We start from the raw sequence: 18,055 nt of genomic DNA on the forward strand, positions 1-18,055 counted from the left end.
CAATCAAAATTGGAAATCAATAATGTCTAGAATGCATATATCAAGAAATAATATGAGCTAAAAAAAGTACACTGGGGTGGGGGGTGGGGAGGGAAATGAGAGGACTGCTGTAAGTTTTCTTAATATTTGTCTATGCACACATATTACTTTGATGAAATTTTAAAGTAGAGGGAAAGGTATGAAATAAAAATATACAAGGTGTGTGCAGGGGCTGGCAAGTAGGTTGAATTGCTTAAGTCAAAACTTTAGTCAGGATATAATGAAAAAAAGGCTGTAAAGGTAGGTAGAGGTTAGATTATAGAGAGCTTTGAATATCATGCTAAGGATATTTGGAAGGCATTGCGGAATGTGGAGAGGTTTCTGAGTTGAAGAGGTGTTTGAAAGAAGTCCTTCATCTTGAAATGCTAATTTGGCAACAGTATACAAAATGGAGTGGGAGAAGCCCATATTTGTTACTGTGGCCTAAAAGGACCTATATGGTCTGGTCCCAGGCTACCTTTACAGCCTCATCTACCACTATCATTGTAGTCACAATGGCCTTCTTTTTGTTCCTCAAATTTGGCAAGTTTATTCTTGCCTTGGGCCTTTATACTTCGCTGTGCCCTCTGCCTAGAATGCTCTTCCCCCAGACCAGACCTTCTTATAGCTGCTTCCTCATTAGTTCTAAGTCTTAACTGAAATGGAAGAGGCCTTCTCTGACCACCCATATTACTTTTTCCCCTGTTATAGTTCTGGCTTGAGACTTCATGTCCCAGACTCACACGCATCTTCATTCCTGTACTCATTCTGCATTCAACCCATTTATTAAACCACTGCTTTACACCTAGGTACTGAAGTTATAAGAAGGAATCAACTCGATCTTGTTCTGTCCTTAAGGAGTTGTTTGGTAGACTCAGTGATAGCAGCTAAGCTTCTCAACAGACCCTAAAAGGCCATGTCGAGGTCCCTTTTCTCCAGCGATAGATACATGGTGAAAACCGCGCCCCCCGTCCCTTCTCAGAAAGCAAAGCGACCCCTACATTACATCCCTCCCCAGCCGCAGAGAAGCAGCCGATCCCCCTTGGGTCCAGAGCCAGGGCCTTGAAGACTCCGGGAACGCGGGCTGGAGAGATCTGCCCTTCCATCCTTGGGGGCGTAGGCGACCGCCGCCACGCTCCCCTCTGGGCCTGGGACCAGAGCGCAGGAGCTGAGCACCGCCCGGTGGCTGGGCGGGGTGTCTGCGGGGTACGGCCGAGGGCCAGGCCATCTGCCGCGAGGCCAGCGCGGCTCGGCGGCAGCCGGGGGTGGGGCCGCGCCGGGGCGGAGCCGCGCCTGGGTCGGGGGCGGGGAGTGGACCGGGCTGCAGCCAAGAGCCGGGAGGGCCGCGGCCACCGGAAGAGTCAACGTCGCCAGCAGAGCCGGGAGAGTGGGGAGCGGAAGCGGCGGCCGCGACGGAGGCAGGCGGCGCTGGGACCCGGGAGCGGCCGGAGAACAAGGGAGCTGGCGCCGCGGCCGGCCGCGGAGCTGGGCTGAGCCGCTGGGCCGCGCCGACCGCCGCCTCCGCCGCCGGAGAGGCCCGGCCCCGCCGCCCGAGCAGGCAGCGCGCGGGCCGCCGGGCCCGAGGCCGGAGCCATGGGCGAGACCAAGATCATCTACCACCTGGACGGGCAGGAGACGCCGTACCTGGTGAAGCTGCCCCTGCCCGCCGAGCGCGTCACCTTGGCGGACTTTAAGGGCGTTCTGCAGCGACCCAGCTATAAGTTCTTCTTCAAGTCTATGGACGACGATTTCGGGTGAGGATGGCCCCGCCTCGCCTCCGGGGGACCCCGGCCCCTCCGGCTTCCAGGGGCCCACTCGGCCAGTTCGGACTCCCCTTGCTACACTGGCTTCTACCCCTACTCTGGATTCTAGGGGCGACTCGGCCACTTGGTCCCCACTGGCTTTTTCAGAGGCTGGAGTTCCAGCCCCTCTAGGGACTCTCCTTTCCCCTCTTGTGGGGGACCTTGGTCCCCTCGTTTAAGGGGACCTCCAACTCCCTAAGAGCAGTCAGTTCCTGCGCAGTCAAGCCCCCTCACCTCCTCAGAGACCAGCGGCCCACACAGACACACCTTCCCCCCCCTCCACCCGTTCCAGAGCACAGCTCCCAACCCTCCTCCTGCCAACAGAGCCACCTTTCTAGCAGAGACTTGGGGTGTTTGGCACTCGGCCTTCTCCTTCTCCATCTTTTCAGCTCCACAACTCACAGCCATATTTGGAATATGGAGCATCTAAGGGCTATGCTGTGGGACTTTGCACTGGCTGGGGGACTTTGCACTGGCTGGGGGGTGCTCAGGCTGTACGCTAAGGCCTGCAGCTCTGATGTTTACTTAGCTGTCTCCCCTGTCCCTTGTGGGCTGTTCGGGATGTTGTCAGGGAGCAGAGCGCCTCACCCCTGAGGAGGATTCCCCACTAGCCCAGGTGCAGATTCCCTCACAGAACTGGGGCCTCTTAATGGGAGGGCCAGGAAGGGTCTCTTGGTGTTTATCCTCCCCTCCCTGGAGGGGTCTTCTCCACCCAGCTGCAGGGCTTTGGACGGGCGGAGTTTGGAAGCAGTGACTTCCCCTTTAAGAGGGGATGGAATGTTGGAGCCGGAAGGTTCTGTAGCAGCTGGCCTGGCAGGGGGAGCCTGGTGGATCCCCTCACCGCCCCCCCAACTCCCAGGGGACTGGGGGAGGGGGAGGCCCCCCACACTAGCCTGCCCCTCACTAACTGGGCACTGGGCCTGGAGGCCTGCAGGGAAGGCCTTCCCGGGCCCTCCCGGCCTAAAGGCCGCCTCTCCAGCCGTAGCCTGAGGCCTACGCTGCTCTTTAGAGCTGAGGCCCAGAGCTGAGTGAGGGGAGAAATTCTTCTCCCCCGTGTTCATCAGCCTGGCTTCTCTCCAAGGACCCCAGCCCTCCTGGCTCTGGGACGCTAGCACCTTTTCTGTCTTCTGCATGTTTTGCTGTCACCTTTCCCCTTGGAACTCAGGGTTTGTTGAGCCCAAGAGCTCATATGTGTGAAAGTGCTTTGTACAGTGGGAAGTGCTATGCAGCTTTTATTCTTGTTTCTGTTGTTGTTCCTGCCTTGGGGTTGGGTACTCCTAATGTAGCAATGATTGTCTGGCTTCAGTCCAGAGACAGAGACCCCTGATTGGAAGATGCTGAAGAGGGATCCATCTGCAAGGGGTGGGAGTGAGGTGGGCAGATGCCTTGGTCTGATAAAGGAAGAATGGAGTTAGAAGAGACCCAGATAGTGCCTCAGCGTATGGGATAGGGGAAAATCAGCTGCATTTCAGTACGCTGGGGCCACCCTGGGGTCAGGTGCCTTGAGGGACTGGGTTAGACCTGTGTCTCCACCCCCCACTCATCCCAGAGTCCACTGGGCTCTAAACCTAGACCTCTGTGGGCTGCCTCCCACTCTCCCCAGGTTGCTGTCAAGCCAGGCCTAACCCCCATTATATCCGCTCACTGTTGACTTAATATTGTTCTTTAAATCCACTGTCAGCCCACTCACGCTTTCTTAGTCTGACCTAATCAATAATATGAAACCACAGGTCTGATATTCTATTTATATTTCTTTCTAAAATATGTTAAAAATAAATATTTAACTCTCGAATTAAACATTCATTCAGATACACCTGAAGCCATCTTGCATTCATCAGTGGTACTTGAACGTGAAGCATCTTTTGCAAAATATTAGAGTGGGCCATTTTAGCAGGGTTGCGAACAATGGTAAAAATGAAGTGGAGGAGATTGATTTTGTTTTTATTCCTAGAAGGATTAATGATCAGGAGACCTGGTAGGGCTGTCTTGTCACAGAGGACTAACAGCTGAGGAATATATATTTATATACGTATTTCATTTATTTATCAAACTCTTTTTATGGTGCTTACAGTGTGCAGACACTGATCTAAATGACTTTCAAATCTTTACTCATTCAATGCTCTTAACAGTCCTGTGGAATAGGTAGTAATATCTCCAGTTTATAGATGAGGAAACTAGAGCACAGAAAACTTAAGTAACTTTCTTACCCAAGGTCACACAGCTAATAAGTGGCAGAGCTTATTAGGAACCTGGTTCCAAAGTGTAAGGCATTAATCACACAATTGTAGGTATTATCATCATCATTTAACAGGTACATCCTCTCTGAGGGAGATGCTGAGCCTTGGCAAACTGTATAGGTGATAGGGCTGCCACTTATCCCAGCCCCATGAGAGGGAGGTCGGGCAGGGGCCAGCAACCTCTGCTGACAGATGGAAAAGTGGGTCAGAGGAGGAAGGCTGCCATCTCCTCCAGCTCTCCAGGCTCTCCCTCTGGGGTTCTGGTGTGTAAGACTTGAGGATTCCCAACTCCCATCTGGTCTCCAGAAGTATTTGTCAAGCTCAGGGTAGGTCCAACCCTCTTAAATTATTTGGGATATGGAAGAAGAATTAAACATTTTCAGCACTGAGGAGATGGTGGATGGAAGAACAAGGTACCACCACTTGAGGGGCCTTGAGCCATGGGAGGAATAACATGGGAAGTCAGGCCTCTAACTGTTTTGCTCCCCGCTCCACGTCACACGCTAGCCTGTCTCTGGGCCTTCTACCTGGAGTACTTCTCTTCCCTTGTCTTCTCCAGGTCCAAATTCTCCTTTCCTCTGGGTTGCACTTCTAAAGTTATGGCACTTATTCCTGTTTATCCTTATACCTACCCAGCTCCTAGCCAGGACCGGACACTAAATAATACTCAGCAGATATCTGTCCAGTGAACACATCTGCTGCTCTTACAGCTCTGATCACTTCCCACTTGCAATATACTCACGTGAACTATGCATTGGACAGTAACCTCCAAGGACAAGGCCGGCTCCAGGTCTAATGCTTCTTGAGGTCCATGCAATGGCAAGCACAAAACTTAAAGCCCGCTGGGCTCTCGGCAAAGGCTTTTTAATTGAATGAACAATGAGTGATAAGCAGATTTATTTGGTCCCTGCCCTTCGAAACTTACACCTAGTTAGAGAGTATGGATCCCGCAAAAAATTGACAAAGTTAGTAACTAGTTTTTAGTGTATGCCTTGGACCATGCCAGGCACTTACAAATCTCACCAGGATGAGACAAAGGCTTGGAAAACTCAAGAAACTTCTCTAAGATAGGAGAGCTAATAAGTGGCAGAATTGGAATTTGAACCCAGATTTGTCCAACTCCACTTGGGATGTGTGTGTGTATGGGAGCGCATAAATGCTGCAGAACCCTGAGCCATTCAGCTCCACAGCGGGAGGGGGAGGCCTGTCTGAGGTCCCCCAAGGCTCCCGAAGATCAGCTGATCAATGTGAGTCAGCAGAGCCTTGGTGACCTGTCGGTGACCCCCAGAAAGAGAGGAAACATCTGTAGTGCTGAGCTGTGTGGTGGGGCCTCAGCAGCAGTTTCCCACCACAGGGCTGCTGAGACCCTCTCCAAAGCAGAGCACAGTCCCTGCCTCGTGACCCACATACCTCCTTTTAATTTGAGCCCCAGTTCCCATGGGGGCTGCAAGCTCGGGGTACCCTGTGGTCAGACTGGCTAGTGGGTCTGAGCTATCTCTGTGTCCCTGTTTTCTAGCTTGTTCTGTCTCTAGGCTTTCTGCCATGGTGGGCCTGAGCAGGATGATTTGAGCTGCTTTCTTGGGGTTGCTGTGGGGCTGGAAACAGTGGAGAAGCCAAAGCTGAACGGGAGGGAGGAGGGCAGGCTCAGCCTTCGAACTTGGCTGTGAGTCCAAGAATGTGAGCATCACAAGAAGCCAAGCACGTCCCGAGCTCCGGGCAGGAGTTGCTTTAAGAAAAAGGGAGGACTGGGCTTCCCAGCCTCCATCCTTGCTGTCTTCCCTCTCTGCTCATAACTCCAGGCATGTGTCTTCCTCTTGCCCCTGATCACAGCTTTCTAGCTCTGTGCTCCTGGGGTATTTGATCAGTCTGGGGGTGCAGGCCTTAAGCTTTTCTATCGCCTTTCCTGGCCCCATATTGTAGTTGTGGTCTGACTTCTTGCCTCACTGCATGCCCCAGGCCAAACTACATGCCTGAGACTACATCCTACCCTCCCCCCATCCACCCCCCCCCGCCATGTCCCACATCACTGTCTCCCACACCATCACCCTCCACACAGACCCACATCACCTCTCTCACTGTACGGGAAAGAATGTGAAATACCATGGAAAGAATATGGGGTTTGGAGTCAGACGAGCTTGGGGTGGAATTCCAGCTCTTGACATCTAGCTCTGTGACCTTGAACAAGTTACTGATTGTTTCTCAGTTTCCTTATTCATAAAATCAGGATCATATGGTCTATACAATGAGGCTGATGTGAAGATTATAAATTCTAACTATAGGGAGATAAGATGGTATAATAGGTAAGAATAAGGGCTTTGGAATCAGGCTGACCAGGATTCAAATTCCAGCTCTTCACTTATTAATCGTGTGACTGTAGGTGAATTTCTGAACCTACTGAGCCTTGGTTTCCCCATCTGTATCTATTTTATAACATTGCTATGAATGTTAAACGAAGTGATACAAGTAAAGTACTTAGCTTTGTGCTTGGCCCGTAATATTGGGTTGGCCAAAAAGTTCCTTGGGGTTTTTCCATAAGATAGTACGGAAAAATCCGAACGCACTTTTTGGCCAACCCAATACATGCTCAATATATGAGAGCAGTTGTTACTAATGTCATAGTGGCAGTAGAGGATGTTTGGTAAATGCCTTCCCCCCTTCTTTTTCCTAATTTCCTTAAATTCCTCATCCACATCTCCCAGAAGAATATTAGGATTCCCAAATGAGAAGGGAAGAACAGCGATATGGGTGTGCTTTTTCCTAGTTTAGGGTCAGAGGGAAAGATAAAGTCCAGCCCAGAGAGCCATTGTTGGGGATGGGTACAGCTCTCGAGATTCTAGGGGGCAGGGGGCGACTGCACTCATTGGGGACAGTGATTTGTCAGGTGTAATTTGCAGTCACCTGATGACCAAGAGGATGCCCCAGGAAGGCAGCTGGCCTGGGCATGGCTGGTGTCTTCCTGGTGGTGACAAAGAGCTGTCCCTGGTCACCCCATCCCTGCTCCCATTTGAACAGGCTTATGCTGGTGGTTTGATTCCCAGTTTAGGGTAGAGGAGCCCCTGAGAGTTGGGGTTGTGAGGATGTCTCCATTTCCACCCCAGAAAGCTCACTCTGATACCCACCTTTCCCTGCAGAGTGGTGAAGGAGGAGATCTCGGACGACAATGCCAAGTTGCCCTGCTTCAATGGCCGGGTGGTGTCCTGGGTAAGGAGCCCCCCTCAGTCCTCTCTCCACCTGCATTCCTGCAGTGGGCTGGATGGAGGAAAGGCATTGCTGAGACTGTGGTTTTATGCTTCAGTATCTGAATCTTCCTTGAGTTTTCTAACTGAACTGTCTCTCACCCCAGATTCTATAGCTTTGGTGAAAAGTGAGGGAGTGGTGAGAAGGGGGAAAAGAGAGAGGCAGAAATACACGTTGGAGACAAAAACGTCTCCTATGTCCTCTGAGGTACTTTGCCTCAGGTTCCCTTCTGTCACTTGCCGACCTCTACCTTGGACCTCTGACTCTTGTTCTCTGCCCCCATACCGCTTCACCAACCCATGCCTCCCAGCCTCCTCATCAACCCAGCAGTGGGTCCATTCCTCATCTCAGCTGACCTAACACAGTCCTGTCTCTTCTCCCTGCATGTCCCCTGCTTCATTCTCCCCAAGTCTCATGCCCTGCCAGAAGCCAACTATCCCCTTTTCCCTGGGGCCCCTGCGCCCTCCTACCCATGCATTTTCTCCCCATCAGCTGGTGTCGGCTGAGGGCTCACACCCAGAGCCAGCTCCCTTCTGTGCTGACAACCCATCGGAACTGCCACCGCCCATGGAGCGCACAGGAGGCATTGGGGACTCCCGGCCCCCATCCTTCCAGTGAGTGTGACCTGAGGGTGGGGAGGGCCCATGGGGGAGGGCTGCGTCAGCTCAGCTCAGGGCTGGGGGAGGGAGCCCCCAGCCTGCCCCCTCCCCCACCAAGTCCTCTCTTCCCTGCAGCCCTCATGCTGGTGGGGGCAGCCAGGAGAACCTGGACAATGACACAGAGACTGACTCCTTGGTGTCTGCCCAGCGAGAGCGGCCACGACGGAGGGATGGCCCAGAGCACAGTGCGTCTTCCCTGAACAGACACCTTCCCCCCGCCAACACCCCCACCCCCGCAGCTTCCACTCAGCTACCCACCTCTCTGCCCTACTTCCTGAGTTCTGGATACACCTGGCCCCAGTGCAGCCCCTGCTCCTTCCTCTCTCCTCCTTCTCTCCTGCATCTGTGAACCCAGCTGCCTCCATCCCCTGCAGCAACCCGGCTGAATGGAACTGCGAAGGGGGAGCGGCGGCGAGAGCCAGGGGGGTATGACAGCTCATCCACCCTTATGAGCAGCGAGTTGGAGACCACCAGCTTCTTTGATTCAGATGAGGATGACTCCACCAGCAGGTGGGGCTTTGGTTTCATGGGTACTGTGGGACAGGTGACCCCGGAGGAGCCCTGAACCCTGAGGATGCTGGGCCCCTGGGCGGGACCTGGGCTTGGTGGGGGGGACCTGGGCCCTGCGGTGCCTCTCATGGGGCAGGGCTGGGCCGGCTCGGTGGGGAATGACTGTGGGCCCCACAGGTTCAGCAGCTCCACAGAGCAGAGCAGCGCCTCACGCCTGATGAGAAGACACAAGCGGCGGCGGCGGAAGCAGAAGGTTTCGCGGATTGAGAGGGTATGGAGCTGAGACGTTAGGGTGGGTGGGAGCAGACCGAGCCCTCCTGCCCAGGCAGGGCCAGAGTCTGTGCTTCCTTAGACCCCTCCCCTTGGGTCAGAGTTTAGAACCTGAGAGGGGAGGTGGTGCTGAGGACTCACCTTGAGGCGGAGCTAGGTGGGAGCAGTGAGTTCCTGCCAGCACTGCCTGCTGCTCAGGGCCTCTGTCTGTTCCAGTCCTCGTCCTTCAGCAGCATCACGGACTCCACCATGTCACTCAACATCATCACGGTCACTCTCAACATGGGTGAGTCTGGTGAAACAACACTCGTGAGCACCTGCTACGTGCCAGACGCTGGGCAGACTCGAGGAGTTCAGAGAGGCACAGGCTACGTTCCCTGCCCTCAAGAAGTTCTCTTTCATAAGCATAAATTGGTACATACACTGATCACTTCAGTATCTCATGATCAGGGCTATGACAGAGATAAGCACAGAGAACTATGGACGCAGAGAATGGCATCCGGGAAGACTTCCTAGAGGAAGTGATTTCTGATTCCTCCCCCCCTTCCCATTTTTCAGGCACTGCATTCTTGCTCTCTGATTTCTACCCTAGGTGCTCTTCTTTAGGAGATAGCTGGATGTAGTGAAAAGAGCCCCAACTTTGGAATTTAAATCTGAGTTTGAATCCTGACTCTGCCACTTCATGGCTTAGAAAAGTCACTTAAATTCTCTGAACCTCAGTTGTCTGCTCTGTAAAACAGGATTGAGTCCCTACCTCATAGCCAACAAGGATCAAGTGAAAGCATGTTTGAGCATGTGGAATACAGTGCCTGACTCAGGTCCAATAAGTGTTAGTTCTTGTCCCTTTCTACCCTCTTCTAATATGGGGCTTGGAATTTGGGTAGGAACTTTGTTCCTCTCTCAAGGTCTTGTTACTCCCTGTAGAAAAGTATAACTTCTTGGGTATCTCCATTGTGGGCCAAAGCAACGAGCGTGGTGACGGAGGCATCTACATTGGCTCTATCATGAAGGGGGGGGCCGTGGCTGCTGATGGACGCATCGAGCCAGGAGATATGCTGTTACAGGTACCATTGCCCACCGTGGGTGGTGGTATGGCTAGGGATGGGGAGATGTCCATGCCGTCTGTACCCTGCTTCTTGGTAAGGGGAAGATCCCCTAGCCCACCAAACTCAGCTTCCCTACCCACCTCCCCAGCACAGCTGCTTATCCCACTCCTGGTCCTCTTTCCCAGGTAAACGAGATCAACTTTGAGAACATGAGTAATGACGACGCGGTCCGGGTACTGCGGGAGATTGTGCACAAACCAGGGTATGGATGGCATTGGGGAGGAGGGGGCAGGTATTTCTGGCTATCAGGCAAGGGGCTTGGTTTGGCCTCCACACATCCTGCCCTTACTAGGGACACCCTTGCTTTCAGGCCCATCACCTTGACTGTAGCCAAGTGCTGGGACCCAAGTCCACGTGGGTGCTTCACACTGCCCAGGAGTAAGTGGATGGGGCAGTTGGCCCTAAAGCTGGTGCTTGACCTATGTGAGCCCTATCTCTCCTTCCTTCCGTGTTACCCTGAACCCTCATACCTACCCTGTTGGGCCAGGCAGTAGGCAGGGCAGGCAGCCCCTGACTCCTCATCCTCCCCGCAGGCGAGCCCATCCGGCCCATTGACCCCGCGGCCTGGGTCTCCCACACTGCAGCCATGACCGGCACCTTCCCTGCCTACGGCATGAGCCCCTCCCTGAGCACCATCACCTCCACCAGCTCCTCCATCACCAGCTCCATCCCTGACACAGAGCGTGAGTGTCCAACCCTGACCCCTGAGCCCAGCAGACAGGGCCAGCTGGGAGGGACTGCTGAAGGCCCACCTGGAGCCTCTTGCTTGAGCGTCAGAGGGGGCTGGAGAGGAGGAGACTCAGTTCATTCCAGCTACCTTACTCTGCAGTTTTCCTCAGTGGATGCTGAGCCTCACCAAACAGAGTTTGCTTCTGAACCTGTACTGAGCACTCAGTAAGCCTCAGTTTCCTCTTGTAAAATGGGACTAATGATATGCACTTTACCAGGTTCCTGGGGGTTTAATGAGAGGATACAAGTAAAGCATCAATCACAGTGTGTGGCATAAAGTAAGCACTCAATAAAAATGACTCCCTTTTTATTATCATAGCACGCATTATACACTGGGCTAAGCCCCTTCATTTACACTATTTAATTCTCTCTTTAAATATCCTGTGAAATAGATCCTAAAGTCCCTATTTTTATGGAAGAGGAAACTGAGTGTCCAACAAGTCGGTAATTTGCTTGACATTGGTCCATGCTATTAGGTGGTAGAGCTAGAATGCAAACTTCTGTGTACTTAACTCCATAGCCCCTTTCTGCCTCACCATTCTGCCTCCTACCCCCAGGCCTAGACGACTTCCACCTGTCCATCCACAGTGACATGGCCGCCATCGTAAAAGCCATGGCCTCCCCTGAATCCGGGCTGGAGGTCCGTGACAGGATGTGGCTCAAGATTACCATCCCCAACGCTTTCATCGGTGAGAGGGCCCCATGGTGGGATGAAGGACAGGGTGGAGAGCGGTGGGGCAGGGCAGGCCGGGGTGGGGGGGCCAAGAACTCCCTCGGGCCACTCCTTTGAGCTGGAATGAGCACCAGCCTCATGGCTCCTGTGAGGCCAGAAGAGCCCAGGTCAGGTGGGCCTCCCAGTCAAGTGGCAGCCTTGCCCTCAGGCTCGGACGTGGTGGACTGGCTGTACCACAACGTGGAAGGCTTCACTGACCGGCGAGAGGCCCGCAAATACGCCAGCAACCTGCTGAAGGCCGGCTTCATCCGCCACACTGTCAACAAGATCACCTTCTCTGAGCAGTGCTACTACATCTTCGGCGACCTCTGTGGCAGTACGTGCTTCCCCCACCTCCTTGCCCTATCTCCTGCTTGGAAGTGGGGAGTTCCCGGGGATGCGGCAGCAGACTCTAGGGAACCCAGATGAGGGGGTAGCAGAGCTGGGGGAACCTCAAGACCTGACAGTTCTGCGGTAGAGGCAGAGCCCAGTCCAGCCTCTTCACCTGCCCTACATCCCCCTCTGGGGGCTGGCATTTTCTAAGTGCCTGCTCTGCGCCTGGCACCGTGCTGATTGTTTCTAAAGCATCATCTCACTCTCATTCAAGCCTCACAACCTCCCCACAACCCTTGGGGAGATGGATTACTATCCCTGTTTTCAGATGAGGAAACTGAGACTTATAGAAGTTAAGCAGTCCACCCCACGTTTCACAGCTAGAAGCAGAGGAGCTAGGCCTTGGATCTAGGTCATTCTGGCTCCAGAACCTTTGTTCTTCCCACCATCAGGGTTGTCCTAGGTTGTGTGGTGCTGCAGAAACATTGTCCCAGCAAGGCCAAACAGAGTTCCTAGCCTTGGCCCCTGCTCACCCTCACAGCACCAAGCAGCTTCCACTAAGGCAGGACCTCCTGGAGCTGGCCTGAGGCCTCAAGTCCACAGCCTCCTCAGACCCCTCAGGGTGGGGCTGTGCCTCTCAGTGAAGCTGGAAAAGCTGTCAGGGCCAGGCTGCAGAGGACTCTGTAAGCTGTACCAAGGAATTTGGACTTGATCCTGAGAGAGTACAAAGCCAATGAGGGTTATTAAGCAGGAGAAGTCTGCAGGGAACCCCCATTCTCCGGAGCCTGTGCACAGCTCTTGGGAAGGGGAGTCCTCAAAACAGGACAGCAGTGCTCAGGATGGGGAGCTGAAGCACGGCCCCAGCAGCCACCCCTGCCTGAGGGAGCCTTCTCTCAGCCCAGTGGTGCTGGCTGGAGTCCAAAAGCCAGCCCTTAAAATGCTTCAGATTAGGTTCTAGGGGCTAGAAAGGTTGTTCTTGTGGAGCACAAGTCCCTGGTGGAGGCTGGGTGGGGTCCCTGTCCCTCAGCAGCTCTGGCATGGCCCCATGGAGTAGTAATAGATGCACAAGGTTTTGGAGTTAGTTCTGAGTTCAGATTTTAGCTCCACCCTTACTGTGTGAACGTGAGTAAATGACACAGCCTCTCAGTGCCTCGATTTCTTGATCTGTAAGATGGAGATAACAGTAAAACTTATAGGTCTGTTTTGAGAATGATATAAGATAATATATGTCATGCTTTTAGCACCATGTTTGGCCCACAGTAATTGCTCTAAAAAAGTTGTCCATTTATCATACATTTAATTCTAAGATGAATATTTTTTTCACATTTCAGTATCTCTGAAATTGGGGTGCACCTTATCATCAATGGCTTCTTAGACTCAGTCAAATACGGCTATTATTATCATCATTAGTAGACGTGAGCCCTGGCCCCAAACCTTCATGGGTACATAAAGCGTCTCAGGATAGCTGTGGCTTTTGCTCAGAGAGACATTGTTCCATCCCAGGGGCATTCTGGGTCTCCTACCCATGGACCAAGTCCAGCAGAAGCCAAGCTCAGGGAGATGCTGACAGGACAGGTCTTTTCCTTCTCACTGGTGAGGTCTCCTCAGCTGGGAGTACGGCAGGCTCAAAGGGAATAGCTGAGGACCTGGGTAACCCCCGGAGCACACAGTCACTCCCCATGGGATGACAGCCTGGCGGCTGAAGTGGTCACCGAGGCATGCCCCTGCTTCCCACTGCCACCACCTCTCATGCTAGCTGCCGGCCTTGACTGGTTGATGGTTTGGCTGGTAGACTCCGTAGGCTGCCTCAGCCCCCTCTCCTGACCTCTTCTCCCCTGTAAGGTTGGCTCAGCTCCCTTAAGGGCTTGCAACAAAGGGCTCAGTCTGTATCCAGCAGCTGGCTCCTGGGCAATTGCAGCTCTCTCAGAGCTCTGGGACCTGGTACGGGTGGGTCCCAGAGAACCAGGGACCTGTTCACCCTGAACAAGTTCACCCCAGGGACCTGTGAACAAGGGGTGTCCCAGGCAGGCAGGTCTAGTGGCCCCTTATACTCCCTTCTAGATAGTTCCAGCATTGGTGGGAGCAGTCTTGCCTGTGTACAGTTTACAGGGGAGTCAGAGTCATGAAAGAAGGAATGTTAGTGCAGTGGCTCAAGTGCTGTGAAGAACTAGGTCTGGCTGGGAATGGGGTGGAGAGCACAGAGGAGGCATCTAAGTTGTTCTGTTTCTGGACCCTTCCACCCCACTCCCACCCTCCCCAGAAGCACCAGAAGATTGATCTGGGCCAAGGGCCTTCTGTGTGGGGAGGCTCTGAAAGGCCCTGTGTTCATTCTGGCTTTTAATGGGTGTTTTTTTAGTCCTAAGTGAGTGAGGAGGGCAAAATTTCACCTAAATTTCCCCAAACTGCTCCCTCCTCCTTACTAATGCTCTCATCTGGAAAGGTAAAGAGAAAGTAAGCAACTCTTAGCTTCTGCTCTGGCTGCAGTGTGGGTTGACCTCAGGCTGGTCATTTAACCTCTCTGGACTTCACTTTCCTCATCTGGAAAAAGTGTGACTAATACCTTCCTCATGGGGTGGTAACGTTTCCGTGAGATGAAGTGCTTGCACTGTACCTGAGGAAGTGCAGGTATGCAGTAGCTGGCGGCTCTCTGGTATTTCGGCCTCCCATATTCCCCACCCTACCTTTTCCCGTAAGGGAACAGAGGGGACGATTGCCAAACAAGAGTTTTGCCCCTTCTTCCAGCCCACGGAGGAAGGAGGAGAAACTGGGATTTGGCACTGAGCATCTGAAGTGGTGACTCAGGGCCTTCCTGGGGACGGTTTTCTCGGGGGCTGGCTCTGCAGGGTCTCCCTCCCCACCACCTCTGGAGGGTGACAGAGGGGATCTGAACGAGTGAGAGATCTCTGGCCTGTCCCTCGTCCCGTTCTGGTGGGACACTGCCACTGCTGTCGCTGTCTTCCCAAACGCACCCACCGGGCCGAGGCTGGGCATCTCTCTGCTGACTGCGGGTGCGGAGGCATGAGATAGACCCAGCTCAGACGCCCTCCCCTCCCCTCCACAGACATGGCCAACCTCTCCCTCCACGATCATGATGGCTCCAGCGGCGCCTCCGACCAGGACACGCTGGCCCCTCTGCCGCACCCAGGGGCTGCCCCTTGGCCCATGGCTTTCCCTTACCAGTACCCGCCGCCCCCACACCCCTACAACCCGCACCCAGGCTTCCCCGAGCTGGGGTACAGCTATGGCGGGGGCAGCGCCAGCAGTCAGCACAGTGAAGGTAAGGCGGCGGGGGTCGTGGAGGGAGCCCCAGGCGAGCCCCAGGCTTCCTCTGCAAGCTCTGAGTGTCCCCCACCCCGTCCCTGCCTGTCCCCTGCAGGCAGCCGGAGCAGTGGCTCCAACCGTAGCGGCAGCGACCGGCGGAAGGAGAAGGACCCGAAGACCGGGGACTCGAAGTCGGGCGGCAGCGGCAGCGAGTCGGACCACACGACCCGCAGCAGCCTGCGGGGGGCGCGGGAGCGGGCGCCGAGCGAGCGCTCGGGTCCTGCCGCCAGCGAGCACAGCCACCGCAGTCACCACTCGCTGGCCAGCAGCCTGCGCAGCCATCACACGCACCCGAGCTACGGCCCCCCCGGGGTGCCCCCTCTCTACGGCCCCCCCATGCTGATGATGCCCCCACCGCCTGCGGCCATGGGGCCCCCGGGAGCCCCTCCGGGCCGCGACCTGGCCTCCGTGCCCCCTGAACTGACCGCCAGCAGACAGTCCTTCCGCATGGCCATGGGAAACCCCAGTGAGTTCTTTGTGGATGTGATGTGAGCAGGGCCCCTTCCCCACTTCCACCCCACCCCGCCCGGGGCAGGCCGCGTCCCTCTCTCCGTCCGTCTTTTTTACTTTGGTACCTGAAAGGGAAATAAATGGAACTAAATCCAGGCCCGCTAACCGCTCGCTGGGTGCAGCGAGGGCAGGGTGCACCTGATCGCCACTGCAGCCCCTAACCTGCCACCAGCCCCGGCTTGTTCCTCTGCCCACTAACCGCTGCACAGGACTTCCTGGGATCCTTCGTGTCCCTGGGACCCAAACTGCTGGTGCTGCTCCTTACCACCCCGCCATCACCGCCACCACACACACTTCAGGAGCTGACCCAGCAGTGCCCTTGAGGGCCTGCATACCCCTCATCCCCACTTTCCCTCTCTCAGTTCTTTTTCACCATTCATTCAGCTGCATCATCCCTCTATTAACCCATCCCCTCAAGCATGCGTGCCAATTTCTTGGTTTTTCCCCTTAATACTGATACCAAAAAAAAAAAAAAAGACTTGCTTCCTCTGCCTCTCCTCCTAGCTGCCGTTGCTACTGCCTCAGCCCTGCACCCTAGAGCTGTAGTCACCTCCAGTAACCATCCGCACTAACTCCACCTGCGCTCAACCTTAGCAGAAGCCCAGAGGGCCCCCTCAGTTGCCTGAGCTGCTAGTGGATTCCAGGGAGCGTCTGTGCCCTATACCCAGCCCCACTGCTGCCCCATGCCTGCCTGGTGTGCTGGTTCCTTCAGACCCTAACCCTACTAACCAGCAGGCTCATCTCACCTCGGGGCCTGAAACATTTCTTTTCTTTCTTTTTTTCCTCCCCCAATTTTTCCTGGGCCTGGAGCAGCCAAGAATTTCGGGCTGTTTGACTTTCTGTGAGCCCCCAGCGAGGGGAGGCCCAGCCTCCGAGGAGACCAGGAACCCTGCTTCAGCAGCCCCTCAGGGCTTCCCAAGGATATTTCAGCTCCCATACCCACACCTTAACCCGTTGAGTCACTAGGCTTCTGAGGAGCACCCAGCCTCTTGCCCATGTGTGACAGACTCTCTCTTTCCCTCTCTCCCTCTTTCTCACACACACCTCCCCCACCCCCTGCCCCAACACACACGTGCCTATGCAAGTTCACTTAAGCCTCAGGGCTGGTCCCTGACCAGAGGGCTGGACCCTCTCTCCCAGTCCGCTCCTAGGTCGTGGGGCTGGTCCCCTAATTTCTCTCTCCCTTTCTTCATAGCCCTCAAACCTCCCACACATGTCCCCATAATATTTCTATCTGGTTAAAGCTCATAATCTGGGTCTCAGGTTGGGCTCAGCGCAGGACCCCCCGGGCAACCGACAGGCTGTTCTCACCCTGCCCCGTGCCCCACACACCCTCCTGTGTTTTCACCATCACCATGATAACCCAGAGCAAGGTTGGGCAGGGGGACTTCTGGGACTTCCAGACAGAGTGCCAAGTTTTAGTTTTTACCTTATTCTCCCATTTAAGCAAATCATGACTTTCTTTGTGAGCCTCTTCTATAAATTCTGGCTCACCTAGGCTTCCATATTTTTAGGTCTGGGATGTCAAGTGTAAGATGAAGTCCTAAGCTCCAGGTCTTGGAGCAATCCAGGGTAGGGGTATTTTGGCATTCATTCATTTAACAAAGATTCCCTGGGATTTGGGGTGCATGAGGGCTGTGTTAGAAGTGTGACTCAGTCTTGCCTTCCTTCTGGGAGCTCTAGGTTTGCTCCCAACCCAGACCATGGTTTCCTCTAGCCACCACTATAGGGCTGCCTCCTGTACTTCTCTTCCTCCTCTGATTCTTCTGTCTCTGACTCTCTTGAGGATTCCTCCACTATTGCTCATGCCTTCAGGGTCCCTGTATTTTATCTCTGGTCCACTTCTCTTTCCTCTGTATTTACTCCCGAAACGGTATCATCCATCCTGACGTCCTCAACTGCCACTAATATGCTGGTGATTCCCAAATATATATCTCCAGCCCTAACTTCCCTCTATCTTTAGATCTGTATTTTTATCACCCCCTGGACCTCTCCATGGACATGTCCACATGGACTCAACTCATTTCCTTCCCCCCACCCCGCCCCCGCCGAAGTGTGTTCCTTCTGAATTCCAATCCTGGTTACCTTCATCACACTCTTCATAGGCTCACCAGCTAGAAACATTTATGGGCTTAAATTCCTTCCCATATTTTACTAGTCAGTATATCATATCCATTCCACTCCAACAATCTTTCTTGAATTTGGCCCTTCCTCTCCCCTCTGCCTCTACTCTAGTTCACAGGAGCATGGGATTTGGAGTCAGGTTATTCTGGGTTTGAATCCCAGCTTTACTACTTTTTGGTTGTGTGATAAGAGAGTTATTCAGTCTCTCTGAGCCTCAGTTTCCTCATATGTAAAATGACGATAATAATACCTACCTCACAGGGTTGTTGTGAGGATTTAAGTTAGATATTGTACGAAAAGTGCCTAGCACAGTGCCTGGCACACAGTAGAATAGGTGCTCAATAAATGGTAGCTATTGTTATTATTACTATTATTATTATTATTTATTCTAAATTGGTAGGGGTTTAGGATATGTACTGAGGATGAAGCTTTTGGAAAGGTAGGAGTAAACCTTGAGTGCTGGTTCAAGAATTAGACGTGCCTGTAT

The 18,055-nt window shown here is 53.8% G+C and overlaps 1 protein-coding gene across 1 annotated transcript; it reads left to right on the forward strand.

Annotated features, from left to right (window-relative positions):
* The first annotated feature begins 1,360 nt into the window (after positions 1 to 1,360).
* On the forward strand, positions 1,361 to 17,936 carry DVL3 (dishevelled segment polarity protein 3). The gene is made up of 16 exons (XM_057545759.1): positions 1,361 to 1,772; positions 7,189 to 7,258; positions 7,787 to 7,908; positions 8,029 to 8,138; positions 8,328 to 8,463; positions 8,641 to 8,734; positions 8,950 to 9,019; positions 9,658 to 9,797; positions 9,965 to 10,041; positions 10,150 to 10,217; positions 10,373 to 10,522; positions 11,126 to 11,257; positions 11,450 to 11,617; positions 14,675 to 14,890; positions 14,990 to 15,400; positions 16,258 to 17,936. Exons 1-16 carry the CDS (start codon positions 1,612 to 1,614, stop codon positions 16,287 to 16,289), a joined length of 2,157 nt encoding a protein of 718 aa, XP_057401742.1. The 5' UTR covers positions 1,361 to 1,611; the 3' UTR covers positions 16,290 to 17,936.
* The last annotated feature ends 119 nt before the right edge of the window (positions 17,937 to 18,055 follow it).

The sequence above is a fragment of the Balaenoptera acutorostrata genome, chromosome 4 (genome assembly GCF_949987535.1).
Source record: "Balaenoptera acutorostrata chromosome 4, mBalAcu1.1, whole genome shotgun sequence".
In the NCBI taxonomy this organism is placed as follows: Eukaryota; Metazoa; Chordata; class Mammalia; order Artiodactyla; family Balaenopteridae; genus Balaenoptera; species Balaenoptera acutorostrata.